Source organism: Heterodontus francisci, chromosome 30 (assembly GCF_036365525.1).
Source record: "Heterodontus francisci isolate sHetFra1 chromosome 30, sHetFra1.hap1, whole genome shotgun sequence".
NCBI lineage: Eukaryota > Metazoa > Chordata > Chondrichthyes > Heterodontiformes > Heterodontidae > Heterodontus > Heterodontus francisci.
In genome coordinates this window covers 29,070,482-29,095,524 of record NC_090400.1, presented here as the reverse complement: position 1 = coordinate 29,095,524, position 25,043 = coordinate 29,070,482, and the positions used below count along the sequence as shown (strand labels likewise).

Below are 25,043 nucleotides of genomic sequence, written 5' to 3'. Positions count from 1 at the left end.
AGAATTGCACATATTCACTGGCCTTCCGGAAAAGAGCATTGGTGATCTCCTTGATGCACCGATAGTTCTGGGATCTCACAGTCAGCGGCCTGTTACATTGCAGAAGGAGGTCATTTGGTCCATTGTGTCTGCACCGGCTTTCCGAATGAGCAATTCACCTAGTGCCACTTCTCCTCGAAACCCTGCACATTATTCCTTCTCATGAGCAGTCTAATTCCCTTTTGAATGCTTCAATTGAACCTGTCGCTACCACACTCTCAGGCATAGCATTCCAGATCCTAACCACTAACTGCATGAAAAAGTTTTTCCTCATGTCGCTTTTGCTTCTTTTACCAATTACTGTAAATCTGTGCCCTCTCATTCACGATCCTTTCATAAGTGGGAACAGTTTCTCTCTATCTACTCTGTCCAGACCCCTCATGATTTTGAATACCTTTATCAAACCTCCTCTTAGCCTTCTCCAAGGAGAACCATCCCAACTTCGCCAATCTATCTTCATAACTGAAGTTCCTAATCCCTGGAATCATTCTTGTGAATCTTTTTTGCATCCTTCCTAAAGTGCAGTGCTCAGAACTGGGCACAATACTCCAGCTGAGACCAAACTAGTGTTTTATACAAGTTCAGCATAACCTCCTTGCTCTTGTACTCTATGCCCCTATTAATCAAGCCCAGGATACGGTATGCTTTATTAACTGCTCTCTCAACCTGACCTGCCACCTTCAATGACTTATGCACATATACACTCAGGTCCCTCTGCTCCTGCACCCCCTTTAGAATTGTACTCTTTATTCTATAATGTCTCTCCATGTTCTTCCTACATAAATTAATCACTTCATATTTTTCTGCTTTGAACTGCATCTGCCACCTGTCTGCCCATTCCACCAACTTGTCTCTGTGCTTTTGAAGTTCTACACTATCCTCCTCACAGTTCACAATGCTTCCAAGTTTCATATCATCTGCAAACTTTAAAATTGTGCCCTGTGCACCAAGGTCTAGGTCATTAATATATATCACGAAAAGCAAGGGATATATATCACAAAAAGCAAGGGTCCCAACACTGACCCCTGGGGACCACCACTACATGCAGAGGATGGGGGCTGCCACACATGTCCCCGATTGATCCGTGCCGTGATTCAGAGGTGTAGAAGTTCAGTGACACAGTGACCTACAGGGCCATTGGCACTGGATTTCCACCAAGTCCCCTGGGGCACAGCTCATCCTGCATCGTAGCGCAGAGGTCACTGATGGCCTCCCTGGAGAGGCTGAGTCTTCATTGGCACAGCCTCTCAGACATCTTCAGGTAGTTGAGCCTTGACCTGTAGACCCTCTCTGGAGGGTACCTCCCTCTGCATGGGGGAGACCCCTCTCTTTCTCCTCTGCGCCTTTCTCCACCATCTGGCCCACCTGTGTGCTCACAGTTCATTGCGATGCTGCTGCAGATGCCTGGTCCTCCCTCCCACCCAGTTGTGCCTCCTCTTCAATGGGGTCCCCCAAGCCTGGATGAATGAGGCCCACAATAGGTCACCTCTCCCCGAATGCAAGTACTTCACTGCCAGCAAAGCCCACCCCCCTTCTTGCCCCCACTTTTGAGCTTTGCTGAGCTAGCACTTGCCTGTTGCCCCTCTTGCTATGGACCCCCTGCAGCTCAGACACCCTTCCCCTCACACAATGCGCAATGCCCTCCCTTCATCACTCTGCCAGGCAGTCGATGTTTGCTCTACCGATGGCCTCCCCTAGCAGCCAGCCATGCTCCCCCGCCTCCTTGAAGGATGTGAGCCTCTGAGGCCCGTGAAACCCACGCACTATTTATAAAATGCAGTTTCAACCAGAAAATGACTTTCAATTGGACTCTTAATTATTTTAATTACCTGCTCACATCACCGTCAGGACTCCGCCCTTCATCTTTGCCAGCATCGGTAAAATCCGTTCCCATAAAATTCAGCCCACATTTTAACATATTAATCGATAATTTAATATTCTCGAAGTTTGACACCATCTCTTACTAATTTTTGTACACATTAGTTTGGCTCAGTTGTACCTCGCTTGCTTCCAAGTCAGAAGGGTTTGGGTTTAGAAGAGCATCAAAAATGGCACCTCGCCCGAGCGGGCCACAAGCCAAAGAGTCGCCGTGACCTCAAGCACAGCATCTCATTTAAATAGCTGGGGTGGGTCAACCCCCACCCCCACCCCCACCGATCATGTCTGTTCCCGGCAATGGCGTCAGCTGCCTGTGTGCAGACACTGACGCCACTTTTAAAGGGCTGTCAGCCCTACCGGGCTATGTAAATATTTAAAGATAGATTGAATCAAATTAAATAAATACACCTCTTTTGCCGCTCTCCCACCTCCCAATAACAATTAAATTAATTATTTGCCCTCTCCCCCCACAAAACACTTACCTTTACCATCTGACATCCACCCCCCCCTGCAAAACTGCACAAACTTTAAAGTACTACCCTTCCCATCATCCCCTACACCCATGACATTAATTTGACCCCATTCCCCCCACCCTTGCCCCGCACTGAGAAACTTACCGCCTCCCCCCTCCCGACCAGTGTTGTGCCTTGTTTCCCCGGACGGGGATCTGAAGGCGTGGGAGTGCCGGCTGCCAGACGGAAAATCGCGGCGGGCCATCAAGAGGAGGCGTAATTATATTTAAATTAAGTAATTTAATTGATTTAAATATTCAAATTGTGGTCCCGTCACCCAGCGGCGAGGAGGCCGCCACAGTGCTGGGGGAAGAAGGGTCATAATCCCATGTGGGGTAATGAGAACAGGGCAACGAGCAAGTTGTGTGGAATGGGATATGTGCAGCAGTCGTGGATGAGCTGATCACAGCAAACTACCAGTTTCACAGCATCTGTTTGTTTCAAAGATTTTTTGAAATAGCTGGAATTGAAATGGAACTCACTAAGGTTCAAAAACAGAAGACAGGTTGTCTACAGCAAGCTTTTACCTTCACAGGCTGCACAGTTGCTACCGCGGAACCTCAGGGGCCACATATTAAATTTAAATCAACATTCCTGCTAATTTGTTGAATAATCTGAAGTTGCGGATACTAACAAATCAGCTTTGGATTTCTCCACCAGTGAGACAGCACTGCCAAAAGCAGCCCTTTACAAATCTTCATACGCATGAAATTCAAACAAGACAAACCAGAGAATAAGACGTATAAGTGCAACTACCCATGAATTCCTTGGGCTTTGAGGGCTAGATCTCCTGGGCCCAGAGGCCACAGGTTGGATACCCTTGGCCTATGGGAAAGTCAACATGAAATGATTTGCAAGTTAGTAAAGGTAAAAGGCCTTAGCTGTAAATTAAGATGTAAACTGTCAGAGCATTAACAGGCTGCTCAGAGTCTAGACAAAACATAAGTACTTGCTCATTCGCATTCTACACAACTGTCTCTCCATGGTGTGTCTTTGATCATGACAAGGTTCCGGGTTCAAGTCCTACTCCAGGACCTGAGCACAAAGCTGAGGGAGCGCTGAAATGATTGGAGGTGCCGTCTTTCAGATGAAAAATTAAACCGTGGCCCCGTCTGCCCTCTCAAGTAGATGTAAAAAATCCCATGGCACTACTTCGAAGAAGAGCAAGGGAGTTATCCCCAGTGTCCTGGCCAATATTTGTCCCTCAATCAACATCACAAAAACAAGATTATCTGGTCATTATCACATTGCTGTTTGTGGGAGCTTGCTGTGTGCAAATTGGCTGTCATGTTTCCTACATAACAACAGTGACTACACTTCAAAAGTATTTCATTGGCTGTAAAGTGCTTTGAGATGTCCGGTGGTCATGAAAATCACGATATAAATGCAAGCCTTTCTCTTTTTATAACTCAGCTTTTAGAAGCTCCTGGGCTGAATAAGAACTATAGGACTCTCCTGTCATCTTTTGTTCCGGTAAAATGTCCAAACTCCATGAACAAACAGAAACTCACTTTGTTACATGCGGCATCTCATCCTGCAAGTCTACAAAAGAAACCAAACTCCCAACTGTTACTTCAAAAATATCTTGCTGCAAAATTTGGTTGCAAAGCGCCTGTATTTTCGGCACTGCGGGTGCTGTTTTGGTCCCAAATGGTGTCCGTGTGGGCTGTGCTGATGACATTTCGGGTAAGGTTGTTAGTGCAGAGCTGGGGGCATGTGCTGGAAGAGTGCAGAGTAGGCAGATCCTGATGTCAGTCTGTGTACAACGCTGACTTGACTCTAGTGCTGCCATTTTCAATCTTAATGTTTCAGCTAATGCCTTCTCTTAAACTCGCACAGCAGAACATGCGTTTAGCAGCAGGAACAATCCCCTACCATCCCACCAACCCCATCAGCACTGTTTAAAGAGATCAGCAACCACTTCCTGGTTAGCTGCTGATTGATTTCTACTGGCTGTTGCTGAGTTAGTAGAAATGTTTGGAGATTTGTGCTGCCACTTAAAGTTGGTGAAGTCGACAGGGTGTGGTGTGACATTTGGTGAAGGCCTTGGTTCTTACTTCAGGAGTTTTGCTCAGACCACTTGCTCCCAGTCATGAGTGCTGTAGTTTCTATCTTCCTTGGCCTGCAGCATGACTGGAAGAATGATTAGAGGTAACACAGAGGAGGTCTAGCTGCTGGAAGTGGGAGGAGGAAGAGGGGAAGAAGTGCTCTCAGCAGAAGACCATATCCACCCTGGGTCCAGAGAGCAGATCTCAACTTCAATGAGGAACAGTGTGTGCAACGTCTCTGTTTCATAAAGAAGATGCTTACTGAAATCTGCCATCTGCTGCAGCTTCAGAGCAGAGCAAGGACAGTATTGCCAATGGCTGTAAAAGTGACCATGGCCATTAACGTCTTTGCATCAGGTTCCTTCCAGGCTGGAGCAGGCGCCAACTCCAACATCGCCTCAGTGCCGCCAGCTCTCAGTGGCTGGGAATCCAAAGGCACATGAGGGCAGCCCATTGTCCACCTAATTCCAAATCCCCCATTGAATCATGATGAATTAGATGCTAATGTATTTAAACTAAGTGTTCAGCAATTTAAATTGCATTCCTGTCGAGTCATGATGACGAGGCCACCTTGGTGCTTTTCCGCTGCTGACTAAATCTGGAAACAATTTCACGACATCGGATTTCCAGGCGGACGCATCAGACGCACCGACGCACTCCTCCCGCCCCCCCCACCCCACCATTCCCGCTCCAAATGGCCACATTTAATTCAGCCCTCGGTATGCAAAGAGAGAATACACCGCATTTTCCCTTTCCAGAGAAAAGCAGGTGGAGCAAGCATGCGGCTTCACCAGGATAGCAGGCTTCCCCATGGTACAGTGTGCTGTTGACTGAGTACATGCATCCTGTACAGCCTCACCATCATGAGGACACAGCCCTTGCCACCAGGTACACATCGAACAGCTGAGGAGTAGGAGGAAGTGGAAGGGAAGGAAGGAAGGAGGCAACCAACATATCCCCTTTCCGGCTGGGCTGTGCGTGATCATCTCATTCAGCTGTGGTAACAGTGATTGTAACCCTAAATCCCCAGTCACCAACAATCCCACACCTTACCTTCACTCACTTACTGATCATCACAGTGTCCTCTTGGCCATAATGCTGAAATAAAAGCCACCGCAAAACAAACATTCCAAACTAACTTTATCAATCAAACCTTCCAATATTCCATACAAATGTCAACTAATCACATTTGTGCATTCCCTTCATTTCTGTCTTCCATGTGCCTTTGCTGCCTGAGTGCTCCTATGCAGTGCTGACCCAGTGGCTGCAGCATGGCTGGTGAAAGGCTGCTGACTTCCAGTGGGACAGACTGCAGGCCCAAGAAGGCCCAGCTTTGGACTGCACCATCTCGGCATGGGCAGCAGAATCAGGGCTGGCTAGCTGACAGACAAGGTTGCCAGTGGAACGGTGGTAGTAAGAAGACGAATACTGTTATCCTGAGAGAGGAGAGCAGGTTCGTGCTCCACAGTACCACTGCCACTCCCCCAGTATGGCGGCTCAGAAATCCTAACAACGTGTTGGAGGACAGATTGCTGTGAGACCCTGCAAGCCCCCTTGAACACTGGTATCTGCAGCCATAATGGCAGTAGTCTGAGCGTGCAGGGAAACAACCTGCGCTTGCATGACAACAGGCTAAACTTGCACGACTTCAGTCGGGGCTTCCACTGCAGCTCTAAGAAGTCAGATGGCTTCTGCTTGTGCTGCAATGGAAGCTGAGACATCAGCCATCAGTTGCTGCATCGTAGTTGGGTTCACAAGTGTGGTAATGGAGTTGGCCACCACTTCCATGCTGGAAAGTATGGCCTCTCAGCTCTGTGCCACGTTGGAAATGGACTCCTCTATGGTCCTTTGCAGTGATCGCAGGCTTTTTGGCAGACCTGCATTTCTGTGTGCATACCCATCAGCCTTCTTCTGTATGCCACCCCATTGAAGTCCTCAACTAAGCCATCTGCAGCAGAACTTGTGTGTGACCTCACACCCTCCAGCAAACTGGCACCATCTCTACCCTTTCCCCCTGCCTTGGCTGAAGGCGACGCATGCCAGGTCTCTCACCACATGCAGATCTTGCCACCTAAGCTACTCTCTAAAGTATGCACAGTGTCAGTATCTGAGCTAGTGGCTGCGAGTGGCTTCTCCATCACCATGAGGACATGCAGCCATGCCTGTCCCTCGCCAGTTAGGGGCTGCTGCCTGTGGTTGTGCACCATCTTGTCCTGTAAGACAGAGGAAAGTGTGCCAATGAGTGTGGTGGAATACGTTTGGGTGATGTCCCTGTCATGGTTGAATAGCTGGCAGTGTGTGCAAGCTGTGAGATCTGGTGGTGAGGCCTGCAGCATTGCTAAGTGTGTGGGGGTGAAATTAAACTATAAATGTGAGGTATGAGTCGTGGTTGCTAGAGATTGTTGGTAGATGAGCGAAGGGGGTGTGGTGAATTGGGCTGTGTCTGAGGCCAGTGGTTCATTTGTAAGGATATGTCATTTGAAGATGCATTCACTGACCTTGACCACTTTTGTGAAGTCATTGAACTTCTTGCGGCACTGCATCCAAGTCCTGTTGGCTACACTGCTGGCATTGACCATGGCTATCTGCTCCCACTGCCTTCACAGTCTCTGTCTGGAGGTCCTCCTGGTCCCCTGTAGATAAAAAAAACTTCTCTCCTCCTGTCTACCACCAGCACCAAGGCCTCCAGTGCTGCATCGGAGAACCTTGGAGCTCACTCTCTGCCATATAATGCCATTTTGTAGTGCTGTTCCTACTGGGACACTCTTCTCCAGTCAAAATGCACCTCCCCTTTAATAAGTGCAGGGTAGCTTTAAGTAGTGCCATCTCGCTTTAACTCGTGCGAGCCTCTCACAACATTGCACCCTTGCTCAGGCGTGCAGTCACCCAGCAGTGCGCTTGGCTTCAGGGTAATGGGAAGGCAGCACAAAGTTTGTGTGCTGCCTGCATCGGAAGGAGCAGGCACGTGTTAATTGCTCATGGCCAGACCCTCGCCCGTTTTCAGGGCTTATTGAATTTCACGGCACTTGTTTCTTGTCAGAGAGAATAGGAAACACCATTCCAAAACAGTATATTAGTACCTTGTAGACTGATTCTAGTTCTCTGGTTTCTTAATATTTGTTCTGCTCAGTTTCTTTATGGTCGATTCAGACAGGTGTCACTGGTGGAAACATGGTGGTGGCACTCCTGTAAGGGTAGGGAAAGCTTATTTTCACATTCCGTCGCCAAGTAGTTTCAGTGAAATCCTTTTCTGATTTACCAAAATGTTTTACCCCAGTGCAGCACCCAAGATGTCGGTATTCACTGACCATTTGGACTTGCATTGTGCCTCTGACTGGATCCATCTCATCAGCATAAATATGCAGATGTTAGCAGTATGGCAACATTACAACGCGACAGGAAAACCCCTGAACTGAGCCCAGCGGGTGCCTGCAGCAGAGCTGCATTTCCTATTTCAGTTATATTTTTAGCACAAATGCATGGTGTGTGTCGTTTGCTGTAAACTGATACAGGGCTCCCTCTGCTGTTGTACTGTTGGATGATCCATTGAGCAGCATCGGCTGCTGCAGTATTCCAGCTATGGTTATAGAAACATAGAAAAAACATAGAAAAATAGGAGCAGGAGCAGGCCATTCGGCCCTTCAAGCCTGCTCCGCCATTCAATACGATCATGGCTGATCATCCAAACTCAGTACCCCGTTCCTGCTTTCTCCCCACATCCCTTGATCCCTTTAGCCCGAAGAACTATATCTAACTCTTTCTTGAATATATTTAATGATTTGGCCTCAACTACTTTCCATGGTAGAGAATTCCACAGGTTCACCACTCTCTAGGTGAAGAAATCTTTCCTCGTCTCAGTGGCTTACCCCTTATCCCTAGACTGTGACCCCTGGTCCTGGACACTCCCACCAACATCCCTCCTGCATCTAGTCTGTCCAGTCCTGTTAGAATTTTGTAGGTTTCTATGAGATCCCCTCTCATTCATCTAAACACTAGCGAATACAAGCCTAATCGACCCAATCTCTCTTCATACGTCAGTCCTGCCAATCCAGGAATCAGTCTGGTGAACCTTCGCTGCACTCCCTCCACAGCAGGAACATCCTTCCTCAGTTAAGGAAACCAAAACTGCACACTTATGTGTGGCACATCAATCCCCCACTCCATTGATCTGTGACATCACCCCAACCCCTCTGTGACATCACTCCCACAATTCCACGACATCAGCTCCCACTCAATTACATCGCCTGCCCCCTCCTCTCAACTCGGTGTCATTTCTTCTCACTCAATGACCTCTACTTCCCCTTCCTTGGCTTCATCCAACCTCTCCTTCTCAGGCACAGATAGCCAGCACTCACTTAGAAGGTGAAGAGGAAAGAGACAAAGAAGGGACATGGAGGTAAAGGTCAGGGGACACTGAGTTTGGGAGTCTGGCAGGGTGGGGAGTTGTTGGGAGGCTTAGATTAGGATCTGGATGGGGTGAGGACAGGGAGGGTAAGAAGACAGAGGTTTAGGGCAGGAGATGGCTTGGGGGAGGAAGGGGCACCAGGAATGTGGGCTCAGGGGAGAGAAGCAAACTATGCCATAGGGTCAAGAGATTGGTGCTCAGATGGCGAGAGCAAAGAGGGAGACTATGGATTAAAACCTGGGTGCTGGGGGTGGGGAGAGGAGGAGACCAGGGATTTGGGGGGGATTGGAACTTGGGCAAAGGTGGGAGAAGAGTGGCGCGGGGCGGGGCGGGCATGGGGCCCAGCATCTCCTGCAGAGTCAAAAACAGCAGCAGTGTGGTGATTGGGAGCAGCACTGAGAGAATAGCAGTCACTAAAGGGCACCTTAGAAACATCGAAAGATATACGGCACATAAGGAGGCCTTTTGGCCCATCGTGTCTGTGCTGGCCAAGAAAGAGCTATCCAGCCTAAACCCACCTTCCAGCCCTTGGTCCATAGACTTGCAGGTTTTGGCACCTCATGTGCATATCCAAGTGCTTTTTAAACGAGGGTTGCTACCATCACTATCTGAGTTTTAGACCCCCACCACCCTCTGGATGAAAAACTACTCAACTCCTCTCTAATCTTTCCACCAATTATTTTAAATTTATGGCTCCTACTTATTGACTTCTCTGCTAATGGAAATGGATCCTTCCTATCCACTCTATCTAGGCCCCTCAAAATTTTATACACCTCAATTAAATCCCTGCATTGGCATCCTCTGTTCTAAAGAAAACATCCACAGCCTATCCAAGTTTTCCTCACAGCTAAAATTATGCATTCCTGGCAACATTCTTGTAAATCTCTTCTCTACCCTAGCTAGTGTGATCACATCCTTCCCTGTAATGTGGTGACCAGAACTGTACGCAGTACTTTTAGCTGCAGGCGAGTTAGTGTTTTATACAGTCTAGCATAACCTGCATGCTTTTATAATCTGGGCCTCAGCCAATAAAGGAAAGTATCCTGTTTATCTTCTTGACCACCTTATCTACTAGTCCTGTTACCTTCAGAGATCTGTAGACATGCACTCCGAGGTCCCTCTACTCTTCTATACTTCTCAGGATCCTACCATTTATTGTATATTCCCTTGCCTTTTTTTGTCCTCCCTAAATGTATTACTTCACACTTTTCCGGATTGAATTCCATTTGCCACTTTTCTGCCCACCTAACAAGAAAGCCAACAGCTTTCTTCCTCGCTATCGACTACACAGCCAATGTTTGTACGATCTGAAAACCTCTTCATCATGCCCACTACATTTAAGTCTAAATGATTGATATATACCACGGACAACAAGAGACCCAATACTGAGCCCTGCAGAACACTACTGGAAACAGCCTTCCAGTCACAAAAACACCCGTTGACCATAACCCTTTGCCACCTGCCAATTTTGGATCCAACTTGCCACTTGCCCTTGGATCTCGTGAGCTTTTAATTTACTGTGGGTAAACAGTGAAAGATTGACCACTGATGGGCAAATGGGGAACAAGGGGACGGAGACGGAGACTGAGGATTTCTGCTGCACTCTGGGACCATCACAAGCTCCAGTAAATAGAGGAGATGCAGGTGAGCTGAGTATGGCCGAGTGTTTTGGAGTTAAGAGGTGCACTACAGCTCCTCAATGCTCCACAGTAAGGGAAGTTAAAAATCTTTCCATTTGAAAAACAGTTCATAAAATGTTTGAGCAATTTGATTACTTCATTTGGTTCACCTTTTTAACAAAATTTGCATGTGACCAAATTAAAATGAATAAATTTGAATTGCAATTAGTAAATTTATGTATCAACCAGTCCAGTGAAAGAAATTTGAGTTCTATTTTAGTTATAATTAATGCATATATATGTATGTGATCCAATTTAGTGGAAGAAAGTTGAATTAAGATGGGATGAATTGCAAGTTAGAGAGACAGCAGTTGAAGAGGAATGATGGGCTGAATGACTTCTTTCTGTGCTGTAAATTATGATTCTAAATTTGGTAAATGTGAAACCGAAAATTGCTTTACATCTGCAGTGTAACTGGTATTTGAAGATAGTTAGATGGTGAGGTAGATAGATGAATGGTTGTATATTGATGAGTGAGTAACTGGAATCTATCACAGTGTTGTTGTATCAAGACAATAATTATTTAAAAATGTTACAAGCATAAGCCTCAATATTAGTGGATATTTGCTTAAACAGATTCATATGATACTCCTTTATTTGCTGTTTTAGCTATGGGTTCTTGGTTATATCAAGATAGTGGACAATAAAATAGCATCCAAATGTGTTAAGCGTTTGTCGCTACTATCAACTGTTATGACCGAGGCGTGAGTAATGCCCTGTTAATTCAGTCCCACCACTCCACAGGTCATCGCATATTAGTAAAGTTTCCCACCTACCAGAAATTAGCCAACTTAAACACTTTATTAATCACCAGAATGAAACACACCAAACCAGGTTTTTTAAAAACAACAACAAATTAACTATTCATTAAAAAACTAAATCTTAAACAATATTGAGATAAATCTATGTCTGAAAGGACTTTATAACTTCTTATTTCTCCTAATCCTCATGCATGCACACATACATTCAAAAACCAAAGGTTAACCGTTTAAAAAAAAATGTTTTAAATTAGAGCTGTCTCTTAGCAATAATAAAATAATTGGGTTGTAACTCCTGGTGGGTTGTTTTCCCTGGATTGGTGAGGTGTTGCAGAGGCAAATAGTCAGATGCCACTCGATGTCTCCAGGCAAATTTGAAGAACAGTCTGTAATGGTTTGAGGCAATTTGGCTACAGCGGGCGTCACTTACTTTTTTGACAAATAGTATAGCAACAGGTCTATTTGGATTTTGAATTAGCAGTCTAACAGTGGAAACTTTCCTGAGAATTCCATAACTCCCAGAAAAACAACAGGAAACAGAAAGTCACTCCTGAGGCAGAGACTTCTCAGAGACTGGAAGTAAAAAGGAATTTACTACCTCCAATAATGCAAAGATTCCTTTCCACGGGTCTTTTTCCTCTTTAGTTTTAGTTTTAGTTTTAGTTAGGTGAAGCACAGCCTGTCAGCCAATATAGATTTTCTGATGAGAGGGACAAATCTTCCTTCAGGGAGATAAACTCTTCTGGACTACCAGAACAAACCGGTTCCAGCCAGGTTTACTCACAGTCAAAGTGCTACCATACAGCATGTGACCTCATCTCTCTTGCAGCTGCCTAGAAACAGGCTTGCAGCTCGCACTCACTGTTCCCAGAGAGAGAGAGAAAACAAACTCCTTTCAATCTTAAAGGCAAACAGACCCCCTTAGTTTTTAACAGAAAAGAACAACACTCCCATGACACAACAATAATAATTTGTAGACTGCATTGTCCTTTCATTTGCTTGAGAATGTGTCAGCAAACTTCAGTTGTTGAACTGTTCAGCTGAATATCTACTCCTGGTTCGGATGAGGGCAGTTTTATTACCAAACTTCACCTGACATTTTTTCAATGGCAAATTTCTAAATGGTTTAAACACTTTTCATGCCCAAAAACTGATCCTTCACAATTCCAGTGGTATTGCAGGAGCAGCTTTTATTTATAAGTACAAGAATAGCTCTTGTAGCTGCTGCAGACCAGTTGATGTTTCACTCCTGCAGTGACAGTGTCAGCACCAGATCATTAAACTACAGCCGGGTAGTAATTACTGTTCTGAAGAATCAAGTGGTGTGGCTGTGCCCTCATTGGAATGTTGGGCAACCACTCATACAGAGTACAATGGGTGACTACCCATGTATAGTTGAATAATGAGGACAGAATGGAATAGTTTGATGTCTTATGCCCCCCAGTGTCGGGTTTTCAGTTACAAAATAAGACCAAATACAACAAAGCATCTGAACACTAATACTCTGCTCCCTGCAGTTGCTGGAACTGATGTTTTGTTTTGAGGAGGAGAGTTGTTTCAGTGAAGAGTTTTCATACATATTTCCGTTCTTTTATTTATTTTTCTCTTCAGGTTTTCTCCCTACCCCACCACCACAGACCATTCTCAGGCTAATAGAATACAAGGCCAGCCCAGGCGAACTCACCATCTGACATTTTCTCCCCTAAACCCTCCTCAGTATATATAGTTCTCAAGCTGTACTGTTCTGTTATCTCCAAGCTCTTAAATAGTCAGTATACTATCTCTATAATTGCTGTAGCCATCTGAAAAAGGCAAACTGAAATTGTTATTTTATGGGAATCCATAACATTATATGGATATAAGAAGGAATTCTTACCGCTGCCTGCTTCTATGAACCTTCTAGTAAACTTCCAAATTACCACAATGGCTTCCCAATCCTATGTTTTTTTTATTCGTTCCTGGGATGTGAGCATCACTGGCTAGGCCAGCATTTATTGCCCATCCCTAATTGCCCTTGAGAAGGTGGTGGTGAGTTGCCTTCTTGAACCGCTACAGTCCATGTGAGGTAGGTACACCCACAGTGCTGTTAGGAAGGGAGTTCCAGGATTTTGACCCATCGGCAGTGAAGGAACGGCGATATAGTTCCAAGTCAGGATGGTGTGTGGCTTGGAGGGGAACTTGCAGGGGGTGGTGTTCCCATGTATCTGCTGCCCTTGACTTTCTAGGTGGTAGGTGCTCTCTAAGGAGCCTTGGTGCATTGCTGCAGTGCATCTTGTAGATGTTACACACTGCTGCCAATGTGCTTCGTTGTTGGAGGGAGTGAATGTTTGTGCATGGGGTGCCGATCAAGTGGGCTGCTTTGTTCTGGATGTTGGCGAGCTTCTTGAGTGTTGTTAGAGCTGCACCCATCCAGGCAAGTGGAGAGTATTCCATCACACTCCTGACTTGTATTTCTTGGAACATCGGGAAGCATCATTATGCAATGTCCTGCTGCATCCCATCGTGAGTTGGGTGTGAAAGAGACTGCAGTCGGAAAATGGAAGTAAAGGGCAGAAAATTGGAATGGAAGAGAAGCAAAGAGAGTTGACAGGAAATCACAGATGAGAAATAGATAAAGCAGAAGAGGCAGCGTAAACAGTGGAGAGAAAGCAAAGATGTGCAGCAGGAAAATCGAAGAGGAAACAGAAGCTGACAAAAAAATAATGGAGGAGAAATTGAGCTTGTAGCCAAATGGCCATGCGCCGGAAATCAAGACCAGAAATTCATCCTGCTGTCGTTTATTTTACATCTAAAATACAGGTTCAGTTGAATTATCACCAATATGCAAAGAAAAGCAAGTGCAACTGCAAAAGGAGAGAAATACAATTATAAAATATTCCTGTGTCTTTTAAAGGTTTTATTTCCCATGCTCTTCAAAGCAACCATGTGAAAGAAAATGCTGAAATAGGAAGTTATACAGGAAAACACTCAGTTATGTAGAGGGAACTCTGATCAAGATAAGAAAGTGCTGAGGAGCTTCTAACAAAGTTGAACTATAGTTCCAAATACTTCTCTCAGAATATTAGATACTGTTCAAATGTGGAATTTTAGCATTGAAATGCATGTCATGGGAGCTATTACATTGTGTAGTTATTGTCAGTTGATATAATTGTTGTTATGACCAGGTGAGAAAGGTGTCTAGGGGTCCCTCTCAGTCTTACCGTAACAGGGTTTAATTTTTAAAACACTTTTTTAGCTCCCCTTTGGTGAATCCTTGTTCACCACTTTCCAATTATAAGGCAAAGAAACCAGCACAAACAACCTTTCCTAGGTTTAAAGAAGAAAAGTTTAAATTTATTAAACTTAAACTCTAATTTGGTTGACGCCTACAGATACACGATGCACCCACGCTAGCATGCATATGCGATACACACATGCAAGAGACAGAAAAGAACAAGGAAAATAAAGTGGAAATGTTTGAGGCAATATCTGAAGAGTTGTTGTTACGGTTCTTCGAGCTCACTGTAGAGTCCTTGATTGTAGGTTTTGCTTTTCGTTGGGGCCTAGTATTCTTGTTAAACCATGTTCACTGTAGGAGACTTTTCTCTCTTGGGGTTCATGTATCCTCAGTGGATTCAGAGGCTTGTGAGAAAGAGATGTGAGCAGACAGGAGAGATCTTCTTAGTCCCAACTGTTTGTACAAATTCAAAAAACTCAAGTTACCCAGCAGGTTAGTCATGTGACTGGCTGGTTTGAGCATGTCTGTTTGTGTATTTAGGCATCTTAGCAGTCATCTGGAATGCGAGCTCCCCCACCTTCAGTGTCTGGTGATCAAAAGTCCATTGTGGGTTGAAAGTCAGGGAGTGGCTGCTTTGTCCTTCCAAACACTGTCTGTTAATATGCAAATGTTTTTCTAGCCATGGCTGATCTGTTTAACATGTCTTCTTCACTGCAGTCACAGTTTAAAATCAACGTTCATGACCAACTTAATATGCCTCATTCTTGGCTGGTGGGGGCCGAGCATGACATTGTGCACAGATGCAGTCAGATTTTTTTTTTTAGTTTTCGATCATTTTGCAAACAGAACCATAAGGTACAAAGCAGACACCGTTCTTTCCAGTTATTTTATGATTCATTTCCTGAAAAGTGGTTAAATGTTAACTTTATTTACTGGATCTTAAAAAAAATAGAGTAAACCAACTGCTATTTGACCAAACATATTCAAGTCTTGAGCAGAAGTGATAATATGGACGATGAAGAGTCCTTCTATCCAATCTAAGACCCCATGGAAGACAGATGCAGGTGAAACTATAATGGGCAATAAGGAAATGGCAGAAATGCTAAATGAGTAGTTTGTATCCATTTTCACTGTGGAAGAAAGGGCTAAAATACAGTGAGAAAATAATGGTGCTTAAGACAGACAGATCTCCTGCAACTGATGGTTTCCAACCCAGAGAATTAAAACAAAGGTCAGGAAATTGAAGATCCATTAGTCGTAATTTTCCAAAACTCTTCCAATTCAATAATTGTGCCTTTGGATTGGAAAATTGTAAATGTCAGTCCATTATTTAAAAAGAGAGGGAGGGAGAAAACAGATAATTCAACATCAATTGTGGGGAGGTTACTGGAAATCTATCATCAGGGAGAGAGAGAAGGGTGAATTTTAACCCCGAAAATGGGTGGATTGGTGTCAGGTCAGAGGTTAAAATTTAAAAATCTCAAACCTGACCCCCAATTTACCTCCAACCTGCTGACATCTGGGTTTAACAGAGGCAGGGCAAGGGGCAGTAAGCCAACCCACTCCCAAGGGGTGGGTTGAGAACTTAAATAATTTAATAAGGCTGGCAGCCTCAGATTAAACCAGTTTAACAGGCTTAACAGTAGTTGACCAGGTTTCCCAGGCCTCAGGAAACCCAGCAGCTGAAGGGAGGCAAGGACAGTAGGAACAGCACTGCTTGTGAGCCAAGAGAAGTAGGAGTGCTTCCTCTGAGCCCCCCAAGCTCACATCTTATCAGAGTCAACACACTACACCAATTCCCCTGAGTCAGGGATCAGACCATACACCACCCTCTCTCCCCCACCCCACCACCACCCCCCCCCACCCCCCCCCCCCCACCCAGAATTCAACCCTCCCACTCCCTTCCTAGGATTGGACCCCAATCCCACACTGGGGTCTGGGATTGGGCCTACCTGCTCCTGCAGCCTCTTCTAGAGTCTTCCCCACCTGACCTCTGGGCAGAGAACATGTCAAGAAGAAAATACACAGGCTGTGGAGATAAAACTTCACAGCATGAAGGGAAACCTGGATTTCCATGTTTCCTGTCCAACACTCTGCACGGCCCCCCTCCCCGCCCCAGCCCCACACAACCCCCATTTATATCCAAGCCAGGGTGATTGAGCATTTGGACAGTTACAAGCTGATCAGAGAGTCAATATGAATTTGTGAAGGATAGGCCATGTCTGACTAATCTCGCTGCAATTTTTTTGAGGAGGTCACAAGTGTGGTAGATAGGGGTGTGCCTATGGATGTTGTATATATGAACTTCCAGAAGGAATTTGGTGAGGTTCTGTACAACAACTAGTGTAGAATCCCGGTTCAAATAAATCTGCCTATTTTGGACAGGATCACTGGCCACCCATTTTGTGATTTGTTTGAAGATCAAGTTAAGTTGACCTCAAGCACTTTTTCAGCACTAGATTTAAAGAAAAGATTATCCTACTATCGCCCTGTTGACACCAAAAGTCAGGTTGGTAGCAGGACAATAATCTGGCTACCTGCACCTCCCCCACCACCACCACCGCCCCCCCCCCCACAAGACCCCGCCACCCTGACCCCCACTCTAGTTTTGAGACGAAAAGAGCTGTGTATCTTTTTACATTGCACTGAAATACTTTCTGGCAGAGGTTAGGTCATTACAGTGTCAGTTACATTAATTACATTGCCACATTAGGTGGTGATAAGCTCTGTTAGAAAGCTATAACAATGACTATCCAAATGGGAAGCTTCCATTTGAGCTCTGATTCTCACACTAGCACAGGCCCTTCAGGTCTTCAAACAGAACGACACAAGAAATAGGAGCAGTCGACCATATGGCCCATCAAGTCTGCACCGCCATTCAAAATGATCATGGCTGATCTTAGGATTCAATTCCACTTTCCTGCCCGCTCGCCGTATCCCTTGATTCCCTGAGAGACCAAAAATCCGTCTATCCCAGCTTTAAATATATTCCATGATGGAGCATCCACAACCCTCTAGGGTGGAGAATTCAAAAGATTCACAACCCTTTGTGGGAAGTAATTGCTTCTCATTTCAGTTCCTAAATGACACAATGGAAAAACCAGGTCATGTCTTTTAAGGACACTGTATAGAACTCTGGTTTATGCCTTACTTTTGGGCACACCCTCTTTGGACCATTTCACTGGTTCTTAATGAAAGCTCTTGTTACTGAAGTAGCTGCTGTGAGATTGTGGATTAAGTTCTCTGCAAAGCTCATTATCTGATGGGAATGATTCAAGTGGAAAGCTCTTCGATATTTAGTTTAGTTAAGTGCAATTTAGGCTGACCCACGTACATCAAATTAGGAACTAGTTACAAAAGGCAAGAATTGATGTTGGCTTGACTCCAGTAGATTTTTGTCTTGATAAGTAACATTTGGATTCCATTAACAAAGCAACAGGCTTCATTTTAAAAGAAATAAGAGAGCCTGAACTGGCAAAGATCAGTTTTGCTGCGTGACGTTGAAATATTTAGCATAAAATGTTCGTTTCAATTGTCTGATTAAAGTGACAGAGTCCACAGAGAAATCCAAGGAAGATGGTGTCCTGCTGTCACCACCTAAGAACGAAGTTCAGTTCAAGGAGCATAAAGGGAGGAAGAGCTCATTTTAATCTTGCCCTAGAGTCATGAATATGACTGTCAGCTGTGTGATCTGAATTAAATACTCTGGATCAGACAATATGTGTTTTACATGAATAGCATCAGAAAGCTGTGGCAATATTGACCTGATTCCTGCACTCTAGTTTCATAAAACACAATCAGTTTCTACTGCTGTGATGAGTGAATCTATAACCTAATTCAATAATTTACACTGATCTGTAGCAAATTTAATTAATTCCTGTGTCCCACAGGCTCTGTTTATCCAATCCAAATATTTTGAAGGTATGTTTCATATTCTGCAATATCTGGTGCTCTTAAAGTCAATTCCTTTTAAAGTCATCGTTGTTATCATTGCTTCAGGCCCTGCGATTTCCCCCTCCTATCCATAAGTGTAAAATATATTGGAGCTGACTTGGGGAACTCCTGGTCACAGTCCTAGATGCTCGCTCAAGTTTATGTTTTGTGTAAGAGTCAGAAGATAGTGCAGCTTCACTGCAGATTTGAGCACTTTTCTAGGGTGGCACTTCAGTGAAGTGCTGCATTTTTGGAGGTGCCATCCTTCAGGTTGCGACACTACATTGAAGCCCTGTCTTAAAACTCAGGTGACCATAGATGATCCCTCGGCACTTTATTGAAAAAGAGGGAGTTCTCCCAATGTCCTGGCCAACAATCATCCCTCAGCCATTAACAAATTATGTGGTTATTCATCTCATGATGTTTGAGAGCCCTTGCTGTTCACAAGTTGGCTGTTGTGTTTACCTAAAAATCAGCAGGAAGGAGGTCCTGATGATTGACTCTATATAAATGCTTCAATACACTTCAAGCTTTGATGACTTTCATGTTAATTTGGCAAGAATGTTACATTATTATTTATTGGTGATTTTTGTGTTTATTTGGGTGATATTTCTCTGTAATGAGAATAGAATGCTTTTCCATTTTAAGCATTCAGTCAGTTGTAATGAGAAGCTTTTTATGTTGTCTGATGCAACATAAATGAGATGCATGGAGTCCAGGTTGCTGAAGATCTCAAAGAGGTTTATTAACAACTAACAAGTATATACAGTGCAGAGCTAACTATTTACATGACTTGCCTCTAGGCATTACAGTAGCAGAGAGCATCTGGCAAGTAGTCACATGAATACATCTTGGTGCTTATCTGATTAGCATACTAAGATCTTAAAGGGACATCACTCTTAAAGGCAATCACACAACATCAGTATCCGATACTCCAGGATCGGGTATAGAGGGCGCAATGCAGTAGTAATCTCCATCTACTCTATCCTCCTTTCTTTCTCAAAACAGCATCCCCTGCCTGCAATAGAATGTTTCTACTACCCATAATCCAGGGAGCCATGCTTGGCTTCATTCTGTTTCTCATTTTCACAAACTAGTGTGAGCTACCAACGATGGTGATGTTCAGTTTTTTTTATGCTGATGTTACGACCGACCACTCCAGTCAAAGCCCCCAATCAAAATATACGATTCTGATTGTGGTGGGAGAAACGCACTGTTAATTCAATCCCGTCGCTCCACACATCGCCTAACATATCATTTAAAACTTTGCAAATTAAGGAAAGACCCAGCCAAATTGTACCATCTATTAACCCCTGAATGAGGCTAACCAAACCAGTTGTCTTTAAATCAACAAATTAACTCTTTAATTAGAAGAACTAAATTCTTAAACACTATGAAGATATAAACAACATTTAAAATAGAAAAAATTAGAGTCCTTGCAAATTTACAGTCCAATGTTGCTTGAAGTACTCACATGATGTTGTTCAAAGTCCTCACAGCCGTCCAATGCCAAAAAAATTCTTCCACAGTAGAATAGTCCGTAGTCTAATTCCAGCAGTAGGTGATGCTTTCCTTCTCCAGCGAATTTCAACAAATAACGACTTACAAACACTTTCAATAGAATCAATCTGACTTTAGAGTTTTTGAGGGATAAAAGATTGTCACAGTCTAACTTCCCTTCCTTCAGTTTAAATTACCAGAGATCTCTGTTTTGGCTTGACTTTTTTAGAATTTTGAGAGATAATAATTAAACAGACTAAAATCCTTTTCCTTCAGTTTAAATGGTTGAGAGCTCTTTTTTCAGGTGCTAAATACCACAGCTGTCTATCCGTGTGTCCTCTGTGTTTGTGTTCTGTTAGAACAAACTGTCTTCAACTAAAAAGCCAGTTCAAAATTGAATTGTAACAAATGTATCGCTTAATACTCACTCCCAGTGACTGTATCTATGATAATGAGAATGCACCCTTTGAATCGCAGTCTCCAAATGGCTGTTTCTAAGCCACAAAAATGCTCCTTCCTATAATTCCTGAGGCTTGCTGGTTTTTAAAGCAATACTGATCCTTTGCAAGCCTTAAAGGCAAAACGCATATTCCCGGGAAAAAAAACTATGGACCTTGACACTGATTATACCACACTCCATTGGGTAACTAATTTGCCATCTGAGATAGACATCTCTGCAGTTGCAATCATTCACTTCCTCGGTCCATTAATCAGACCTGACTTGAGTTAGGGCAAGCAAATGGTGGAGTTGTGGAAAAGTTGATAGAAGATTGGAAGTTGCCAAGGAAGCTTGTCACCATCAGCAATATCAATGCTCTTCAAGACCTACCTCTGCCCAGTGATGGAACATCGTGGGCTTGGTTTGGCAAGCTGCGGAGAAAACACAAGTCTTTTTCCTGAACTACATGAAAAACCATGCACACCATTTGGGTTGTTTCTAACTTATGTTTGGGGTGCAGGGAAGGCAACCAATGCTTCATGTAATCCCCATCCCTAGTTGTTCTGAAAAGCTGATGGTGAGTCTTCCCTTTGAACTGCTCTAGTCCTTTAGATGATGATGCTGTTAGATAGGGGACTCCAGAATTTTGACCCAACAGCAATGAAATAATGGATATGTTATAGAAGAGTTATTTTCCAGTTGAAAAACAGAATGGTAAGTAAGTTATAGATCCAGTACCTATTGTGATAGTAAATGACTATATAGATCAACAGTGATATGACTTGTGAATGAAGCTCAACATGATGAAAATTTCATTGGGTGATAGCAATTCTCTTTAATAGGAACTACTGGGCTGGATTTTACAGCAGCACCCCCCCCCACCCCCCCACCACCCCTGATGTCAGGGAACATGGCAGAGGTGGTGAGGGTGCTGGAAAATGCCTCCGGCAGAGGCCCGCTACGGGCCACAACGCCGGTAAGGCCCAGCCAGATATTGCCAGTGTGACAAAGCCTCGTGGCAGCGCCCCCGCCGCTCAGTGACAGGAGCCAAATCTGCATATTTTTAAAAAATGTAAATTAATGAATAATAACCTACCCGCTCCCGTCATCCAGTCCTGAGCGATATTGGTGCAGGTGGCTGGCAATCCCGTGCCTTCGGGTCCCCGTCCGGGGCATGACACTGGTGGGGAAGGGGGAGTAGGTAAGATTTTCAGTGCGAGGTGGAGGAGGGAGCACGGTAAAGCTAATATCATTAGTTTAGGGGATGGTGGGAAGTGGTAAAGACTAAAGTTTATGAACTTTGTGGAGGGAAGGTCAGGTGGGCAGGGGAAGTGTTTTTTGTGGGGAGAGGGCAAGTAGTTAATTACATGGTTATTGGGGAGAGGGAGGAGAGGAGCAAATTAAATGTTTTCAAAATTGTTTCCCAATGTCTCTCTTTAAAAATTTAAATTAAATGGAAAGGCTCGAAGTCTTTAAAATTGGCGTCAGCACCTGTGCAAAGGCTGCTGACACCATTGCCGGGATGGACCACCTGTTCCCTCCATGTCACGGTGGGGGAGAGGGGTGGAGAGGGCGGTCCACCCCGGCTATTTAAATGAGCCGCCGCGTTTAATATCGCAGCGGTTCCGCGACGTGCAGTTCACACGGGCAGCCCGTCATTTTGAATGACAGCGAACTTATAAAACGCAACCCACTGTTTATACTTAAGTGCCAATGTCAGTTTTGATCCACTCAGTTATAACAATTGATCTTGCCACAAATGAAGTTCAGTAGCACATTGAATCTATAGATATGCACAGTTGGAATCTATCCCAAAGTGTGCAAGGGAGAACTCAGTAGAAAATAGACAAAATTAATTCTCCTCAGAAAATGTATGATACTTTACTCCAAGATATCATTAATTGTTACAGTTTTCCTTTGTATTCCACAAAACAGAACTGATGTTATCAGAAAACAGTTCTCACGCTTTGGGCAGATTTTAACCAGGAGCAGGTTTTGATTTGGCAGGAGTGGGTGAGTGTTTCATACTCACTGGTCTAAGTTTCAGGAGCATAGGAACAGGAATAGGCCATTTACCCCTTTGAGCCTCTTCCTCCATTCAATGAGATCACGGCTGATCTGGGGCCTAACTCCATATTCCCACCTTTGCCCTTAGTAGCTTTGGTTAACAAAAATCTATCAATCTCAGATTTAAAATTAATAATTGATCTAGCATCAATTACCATTTGATGAAGAGAGTACCAAACTTCTACCATCCTTTGTGTGTAGAAATGCTTCCTAATTTCATTGCTGAATGTTCTAGTTTTTAGACAATGCCCCCTAGTTCAAGAATGCCCAACCAGCGGGAATATTTTCTCTCTATCTATACTGTCCATTCCTTTTACTATCTTGAAAACCTTGATCAAATATCCCCATATCCTTCTAAATTCCAGGGAATACCGCCCTACTTTGTCTAATCTCTCTTTGAAATTTAACCCTTGGAGCTCATTCTGGTAAATTTATGCAGCATTCCTTCCCGGACCAATGTACCCTTTCTAAGCTGTGGTGCCTGGAACGGACACAGTACTCCAGGTGTGGTCCAACCAGGGCTTTGTATAGCTGTAACATAACTTCTATCCCCCTGTTCTGTTGCTCTAGATATAAAGCCAGCATTCCATTGCCTTTTTGACACCATAAAAATATATATATATAAAATATAGATCTATATATATGGATCCCTAAGTCTTTTTGAAACTCCACTGTCTCTAACTTTTCCCCAATTAGAAAGTACTCTGATCTCTCCTTTTTAGGTCCAAAGTGGATGACCTCACACTTGCCCATATTGAAGTCCCTTTGCCACTGTTTTGCCCATTCATTCAATCTATTAATATCTCTTTGCGGTTTTATGCTTCCATCTACACAATGCCACCTATCTTTGTATCATCAGCAAACTTGGATATGTGGCTTTTGATTCCATCATTTAAGTTGTTAATGAATGCAATAAATAGTTGGGGCCCACAGGTCATTGCAGGACACCACTGGTCACATGCTGACAATGAGTGGACCAGCCCATTTATCTTTACTCCCAGTCTCCTGCAATTGAGGCAATTTTCTAGCCAGGTCAATAACTTTAACTAATATAAAATAAAAACAAGAAGTGCTGGAACCACTCAGCAGGTCTGGCAGCATCTGTGGAAAGAGAAGCAGAGTTAACGCTTTGGGTCAGTGACCCTTCTTCGGAACATCTTCCAGCATCTGCAGTATTTTGCTTTTACAATAACTTTAACTCATAGGCCTCACTTAAATTCCATGGGTCCACGTTCTTCCCTTTCCAGACATGAAGAGAATGCAGAGCAGCTGCAAACAGGTAAAGATCAGGTGGTCCTTGTCCCCAACCAGCTTCCAAATGAGAGGCAGGGCAGGGGGAGTCCAGAGCAGGGGGAGGCCACTACTTGCCTCATAGGGCTTGCAAGAGTGTTCCTGCTCCCTCTGGCCGCATGAAGGAATTTTTTTTCATTCACTTTTTACTATTCTTCAGCCTTTCCACGGCTGACCTGCTTGAGCCTGGCAGGAAACCAACCCATGCCCCAGTCAAAATATCATCTGGGTGCAAACTCCATAGGATCCTGATTTGCAATTATGCAAGAAGCTCCCACCTGAGTCCAGTAGATGCCTCATCCTCTGCCGAAACCAATGGTGGTAAAATCGGATTCCTCCATTTTAACTACTCGCCTGCTCTGTTCCCCCTTAGATGGAGAGGGGGAAGAGTCAAAATTCCCACATTGTCCGGACGTTAGCATCAGAATAACTACTTTGACGGCTTCTGAGCTTATTTACATCATTTGAAATGATCCACTTTATGTTTGACAATATCCAGCAAATTCTTGTAATAACTACAAGAAATGATTATGAATTTCTGACTCACCTCCTTTTTCCTTATTTAATATTTTAGGTCTGGCTGTGTGGTGGAAGTATGGAAGTGCTCCCTTGCTCGAGGGTAGCTCACATAGAACGCATGAAAAAACCGTACAACAATGACATTGGGTTCTACACAAAGAGAAATTCACTCCGGGTGGCTGAAGTATGGATGGATGATTACAAATCCCATGTTTATATTGCATGGAATATCCCCATGGATGTAAGTAGACACCACAAAATAGGATGCAGGAATAGTTACAAAGCTAAATGTGAGTTACTTCAGGTCAGGTCTTTGGTTATGGTTGACTTTGAGTGTATTTTGAAAGGCTGCAACATATTAGAGGATTCTGACCACAAATCACAAGAGGAAAGCCATTGCAAATGATCAAAACTCTGATGCTGAATTGTTCCTTGCTTTGAAGTACAGTGCAAGGGTTTAGTTTCACTGCAGACAGAACTCATTGTATTAGTGATTTTTCAAGGATGTGCACATTGTAAAGTTTCCAGCAGTTTTTGATTAAATTTTGGCATGCAGCCATGAATTTAGTCTCTGCAAATATATTAATAAACTAAAAGATTAAGCAGAGGTGTTGTGTGATGCATGTTAAACCGAGCCTCCATCTTCCCTCTCAGGTGGGCATAAAAGATCCCATTGCACTATTTAAAGGAGAGCAGGGGATGTGACAAGTGGTGTTCCCGAGGGATCTATACTGGGGCTTCAGCTTTAAACGATAAAAG

The 25,043-nt window shown here is 44.0% G+C and overlaps 1 protein-coding gene across 1 annotated transcript in view; it reads left to right on the top strand.

Moving 5' to 3' along the window:
- Positions 1 to 25,043, top strand: part of galnt17 (polypeptide N-acetylgalactosaminyltransferase 17) — a 388,163-nt gene that overhangs the window by 310,593 nt on the left and 52,527 nt on the right. The window contains exon 7 of the mRNA XM_068010281.1: positions 24,340 to 24,525. Coding sequence (XP_067866382.1) covers positions 24,340 to 24,525 — 186 coding nt within the window. The remainder of the gene's footprint in view (positions 1 to 24,339; positions 24,526 to 25,043) is intronic.